Below are 6251 nucleotides of genomic sequence, written 5' to 3'. Positions count from 1 at the left end.
ACTAAGTACATCAATGTAATGAGAATATACTATAATACCAGAGTTGCTACTTTGCCTCACCGGTAGGACGGGCATACCATACTGTTGCTTGGAACATGAACAAACACATCACCAACATGAGTCTATCTGCTCCTTCTTGATGTGATCCCAGCAAAATTTTATTTTAACACGGTACAATCACATATGCCCACATACACACACATACACTCACCCCTATGAACACGCGCACACACACCCTACCCCTATAGGCGCTTCGTAGCTAGTGGACAGGAACATCTCCTCACACTGAATGAAACATTGCCAGAAAGCCTGAAATAAATCAAGAAAAAATGTACACACTAATTTTGATTTCAGGACTTGAACCCTAGTGGGATGGTACCAGTACCAGAAAAATAATCTTTTGAGCTATGGCCAATTCGCATCGCGACTAGATCTTTGGTCCTACGAACCTACTTCAACAACACCCTGCTTGCCTTACATACTGGCAGAAAGTAACTAGTCATATGTGAAGGTATCAAACTTTCCCGGCCGTAACCACCATGTGTGCTCGTAACTCCTAACCGCTCTGACAGATTTAGTCGGTGTCCTATCGCTGTTGTGCCGCTGGCTACTACTTGGATTACAAGGTTTTTTCTCCAGGGTAATGGTACGGTAGGAATATAGCCTCGATTACTTTCCGCCAGCAATGAAAAACGATAGGATGGCTCATGCGATGGAGCAACATGTGGCAGCGCTCAGTCGGCTCACTCGGGCATATGAAGAAGGTTGTTCCAACGCATTTCGATGTTTCATTTTTTATTTCCCAGAAGAGTTTTTACTGCTAGTTTGGTCAATAGATCCAAATATAGACAAATGTAGGCAAAAGAATGACACATATATGCTATTGCCCAAAAACCAAGGCCAATATAATGGAAGCACCACTTAGTGTGAAAAAATACAAGATATTAGGAAGGATGCAAAAATATATAATAGCAGGAACGAGAGCATCATGTCCTCGTTGGAGACTGTTTCGGTAAGGAATTGTCAAGCAGGCAAGTAGTGTGAGGAAACACAATTTTGTCTTTTAAGGGAGATTGGGCCATATCTCAATTGGAAATTAATTATCAGTCTGATGTCTTTTAGGGCTCTACTCAACTTGTTCCTAGTCGGTCGACCAATAACAGTGTCTACTGCTATTGCTAATTAAACATGATAGCCTTGCACAGACACATATCTTAGAGTGCGTGAACACACCATATACCCTCACAAGCAAAAAATATATTTGTAATTCTTTGCAGATGTTCACAATACCATGGCACATGTTTCAAATTCCCACGAGAACGGTATCCTTTACCACCAAGGATGCAGATTAAATGTTTGTTTATTATGAGTCGAGCACTTATTAAATTGTTGCACAAAAATTGGATTCTAGTGATAACCCCATGAACAATACTTCAGACAGAATCACAAAAATGCCGTTGAGGAGGAAGGGTCGGGTGTTGATACTCCACCACGCCCAGAATGGCTGGATCAGCTCAATCCATCGCCGGGAGGTAGATGCGGTGGAAATTTCTCATGGTCAGCCTCCTACGACAAGTAGGGCACTTCTTCTGAAATCGGATGGAGGCCTCTATGCATTTCTTGCAGAAGATGTGGCCGCAGATAGTAGATGATGCATCGACCAGCTCATTGATGCAGACTGGGCAGGTAAACTTTGGTTCCCTTGGGAGATCCTTCATAGGCGCCGGGCGTGCCTGCGCCACCTTGGGCTGCAGTGTTTAGCGGAGCTTTAGAGATACATATAGTAACAATACTATTTCATATATGTAAAGCAGCAACATAGTGTAGAGTTATTACAGAGAATCTGTTGGATTCACGTGTATCCAGATTGTGTGTTAATAGGTTGTTATTGGACGATCCAGAAAGATCATGTCGTGTAGGGTTTGTCCCTAGTGAAAGCATTGTGTTCACATGCCCATGAGAAGCTCCTTCTAGAAAAAAATGCAAGACAGACGAGGATAGTAAACGGGAAACATGGTTAGGCACACTAGGGAAAAAATACTCCCAAGATTTAATAGTCTATGTGTAATTGGAAAATTCAGATATGAATATGGGTAAATTGTTCCGGTAATACATCTTTCAGGTTAGCATTTTACTTGGAGCTTTTTTATCACATAATAACTACTTTGTGGATGCATGGCTTCACTCTGAACACACGTGCTGGACTAAAAAACAGTGGTGTGTGTTACCACATAAGTTGATTTTTATCCAGTATAGTATGCTGCTGGCTGTTAGCTTCGTAGGCTAGAATCCCCACACCAATTTCTACATATTCAACTAATCCTAGGCATCAAACCATATGTTAATTCAACGACTTATATTGCTGCAATTGTGAGTGTTGAACATGTTTAGCGTGCAATTAATATCATACCAAATATCAATATTGGCATTCATTTACCGCATAATTGATGCACAATTAATATTCAACCTAATATCAACGTACCTGCAGCTAATATCATATCTTATATCAACACCCATTCAATGTACACATTTACTAGTAGTCCTAATAAGGATAGGTATGAGCAAGATCTCATAAAATCTATTTGTACCTGGCAGGGAGGTATCCATGTTGGCATTCTGCAGAATCATGTCTGCATTAGACGACAAAGGGCCAACATTGCCGGTCACATAAGACATTCTAGAATTTTTGCTTGCGCCTTGCATGATACTGGATGTCAGGTTCATCACCCCATAGCCAGGGGAAGATGCTATCTGTCTTAACGATTGTTGATTTTGTCGGTATTGTCGGTTCTGAGCCGTGTAGGTCTTGATAGCAAACATCATTTCTGGTGGCATTGGTCGCCTCGTCATGTTATAGTACTCCATCTGCCCAAACAATAAGAGATATCAACAACTCACATGATTAATTAAATGGTAATATTTGATATCTTGCTCTGAAATGGACTTGGTTGCCTGAAAACCAAAGATCCAAAAAAGAAGGAAAGAGAGGAACACCTTGTTTGGGTATTTTCTAAACAAGATTTCCTCGAGCCGCCTCGCAAGCGCCCGGAAGCGCGGCCGCCAGAGAGGCAGCAATTGCAACGTTTGCAAAAACTTGAATCTGTGAATTAATATCAGATTCAGATCATTAGCGTTGATAGAGTAGAAGATATCTTTTTGTAACTAATACAGGGATTCAACCGCAGCCCTTAAATATGCGAAATATATATGCAAGCCCCTGTGAAGTTTCAGGTACGTAGTCCACGATTATTGATCACCTTTGATGATAAGTATTTGTTGGGAATGATACAAGGCAGAGTGATAAACGTGGTACTGCTGTTGAGTAGGTCACTGAATAGGATACTACGCGTTCCAGTTTTTTCTCGAAATACTCTAATCTACGCAATCGCAGTTGGAGCAGAGAAAAGCAGCAAGAGCTTACATCTTCTCTCGGGCCATGTCCCGCAGCCTCACAAACTGGGGATCGGCCGCGGCGGCAAGGCCCACCACATCCTGCGTCCCGCCGGAGCCGCCAACGCCAAGGCCAGCGCTGCCAACCTGCTGATTCATCAGCGTCCTCTGCCACCCGTTCATCTTCCAGGCCAGTGGGGGAGGAAGGCTCACCTGGGAGACTGGGACTAGGAGGTGGGCGGAGACGAAGAAAGGGGACTTTGACCAATGGCGTACTGGACTTGGACTACCTGAGAGGGTCAATATATAGCGGGTGCTGGCAGCTGGGCGAGCGCCGTGCTCCCCGTTCTATATGTAGCCGGACCACACGTAATTACTTCCTGCCAGAGAATGAGAGAATCTCCCTACACCCGGTGTCACGCGTCAGAATACCGGCTTGTTGGTGTGCGTGAGCCTGGCGCCTCTCGATTTTCGTTTTCCCCGCCTATCTATTGGACGTTCACCGCCAATTTGTATTGGGATATTTTTTTTTGTGCAACAAGGCCAAGGCCATACATACTAAAATTGTCCAACTCTTACAAGACCAACTTTACAAAATTAGAAAACAACACACATGTACGTAAGCATATATCGTTGCCGTCTTCCTCTTGCACTGGCTGGTGGCGCCCCGTGAGCAAAAATCAATCCGTCTCTGGATCTCTGGAACACCCTTGAAGCCAAGGTTAACATTGTTGAGACAAACAATCACCTTGACCATAGCAAAGAAATGGATCCAAATCCAAGAAAAGGATGGATTGGAAAATATTGGTAGCTTCGTGGCATCAAAAGGAGAAGGAACGAATCCAAGATTTGGGTAAATTTTGCGTCGAGTCAAAATACACCCAATCTCCTCCAGGTGGGACACATCCCACAACCCTAAAATCACCCTCCATGTCGCCCAGAAGCCGTCTACGAGGTAGCAGACAAGGAAGAAGAAGGAGGAGAATGACAATATCGCCTCTAGCGCGACCGGGTCGGCGCTAATGGCACCATCTCCACCGCGCCATCACAACATCGTTGTCATCGCCTCTGGCATTTCTGTCATGGGCACCAATGCCTCCATGGCACTTTTGTATAGTCGTGTCATGCCTCAAATTTTGTGGTGCACTTGTATAGTCGTGTCATGCCTCCCTTAATACAGTAAAAAACTGGAAGAAAATTGCAGTCATTTTCCTGCAAAGAAAATTCAGCCACCTCATATATATAAGAGATGTGATGGCCGACTCAGCAACGCCCAATCAATCAATCAATCTAAATTTTTTACCTTTATCATTTTATCTCCACTTCATTTGATTCTTCCCCGTTCTTCTTTGTCCTTCATGTTCAGTGGCAGCGATCCACGAGACCTAGGGGCGTTCAGGTCGACCTAGGGCATCCCATAGCAAGCGCTCCCTGATGGGGTCCCTCCCAGATGAGTGGGGTTTGGGTCCTCAAAAGATCTCGTCATCGTGTCTTGCGTATCCGACAAGACTCTTCCGGCAACGATGGTTTGCTTATCACGCCCGACGCCGAGGTACATAGTGATGTGTCTATGTGCGAACAGAAAGCCGATTAGCTTTGTAACAAGTAAGCTTAGCTTTAATTTATCAATAATATGGACTGCATATCTATTCTTCCCGGCCCAGGTAGGATGAGAGGGTGCGCAAGCCCGAGGTGTAAATTGTTAGAGTCCATATTAGGAGCAAGGGAAATATTCTTAATTTGATTACGAGAATTATGATTGCTGCATTTACTAAATAGGATGGAGGATTTACTCCAATTTGGTGTTTGCCCAGAAATATCACAAGAAAGATAATGATATGCGTAAAAATAGAGGCATCATTATTATCCACACTACCCCAAACAATCAAGTAATTAACAAACATCGAGGAATGTTTGCGGGGACCAGAGGGGCCAGTTGGATACCTTCCAAACGATTAGAATCAAAGGCTTCTTGTAAACGAAGTGACATTTCATTGACAACAAGAGTGAAAAGATACGACCATAACGGACAACCTTGTCGGATGCCTTCGAGTGCCGCGAAAGCAGGGAAAAGGTTTGGCATTAATGTTAACGGCAAAGGAGACATACGTCATGGATTTAAAAATTAAGTTTATGAAATGACAATGCAACCCTTTAGAGTCCAGGTCAGCCGCCACGCTTCTGCCAGTACATTACCGTATCTCCATGCCATTGCCAATGGTCTCTGTGGGTGTTGCACCATTGTGGTGCTTTGGGATGGACCTAGGTTGCTCCATGACAAGGTTCAAACGACTTTTACAAAGATCTGTTCCAGTAACAACCTAGGGGAGGGGTGGGGCTGCACCCAGACACGTGGACTGGGGATGACAAGGTGTCAGAAGCAGAGAATGCCCTCCTCCCTAAGCTAAAAATGATGTTGAGGCCGCTATGTTGTCCATGCGTCTGGATTCGGCGCCTGGTCCTGATGGTTTGCATGTACGATTCTTTTTGAAATTTTGGAGTGCCATCAAAGGGGTGGCGATGGACATTTTATAGGATTTCTATGTCGAGGTGCTTGACGCCTCACGTTTGAACTATGGTGTTGTGACATTAATCCCAAAGGTAGTGGGAGCGATGGATATCCGATAGTTCAGGCCGATCACGGTTATTAATGTGGTCTTTCATATCCTAGCTAAGGCGGATGCCATTAGGGTGGCTCCCATTATGGCTACGATTATCCATCTAACCTAATCAACCTTTATCCAAGGCTTGTTTTTTAATAATATTGTGGCTGAATTTTTTGTACTTTTAGGCAGGTTAAATCACTTTTTTAACGCAATAGGTTCAACTGAGCTACCACCTTGTGTGTGCTTGTCTGTGTG

General features: G+C 44.0%; 1 protein-coding gene across 1 annotated transcript; it reads right to left on the bottom strand.

Moving 5' to 3' along the window:
* Nucleotides 1–1398: 1398 nt before the first annotated feature.
* LOC123075246 (probable histone acetyltransferase HAC-like 1) lies at nt 1399–3587 on the bottom strand. Its single transcript, XM_044497900.1, has 5 exons — nt 3422–3587; nt 2995–3100; nt 2589–2865; nt 1837–1970; nt 1399–1733 (listed from the first exon to the last, which is right to left on the bottom strand). The coding sequence occupies exons 1-5, from the start codon at nt 3571–3573 to the stop codon at nt 1515–1517; spliced, it is 888 nt and encodes a 295-aa protein (XP_044353835.1). The 5' UTR covers nt 3574–3587; the 3' UTR covers nt 1399–1514.
* Nucleotides 3588–6251: the final 2664 nt, after the last annotated feature.

This window comes from Triticum aestivum, chromosome 3D (genome assembly GCF_018294505.1).
Source record: "Triticum aestivum cultivar Chinese Spring chromosome 3D, IWGSC CS RefSeq v2.1, whole genome shotgun sequence".
Classification (NCBI taxonomy): Eukaryota; Viridiplantae; Streptophyta; class Magnoliopsida; order Poales; family Poaceae; genus Triticum; species Triticum aestivum.
The sequence above is the reverse complement of the archived record's forward strand: the minus strand, read 5'-3'. Positions and strand labels throughout refer to the sequence as shown.

What these genes read in the sequence shown, in the direction of transcription:
- LOC123075246 (XM_044497900.1), bottom strand. Translation starts at nt 3,573, where the DNA reads ATGAACGGGTGGCAGAGGACGCTGATGAATCAGCAGGTTGGCAGCGCT. An exon ending in TTAGAAAATACCCAAACAAG is followed by an intron (nt 2,866 to 2,994) that starts GTGTTCCTCTCT and finishes TTGTTTGGGCAG; the next exon opens with ATGGAGTACTATAACATGAC. An exon ending in CATGGATACCTCCCTGCCAG is followed by an intron (nt 1,971 to 2,588) that starts GTACAAATAGAT and finishes ATTTTTTTCTAG; the next exon opens with AAGGAGCTTCTCATGGGCAT.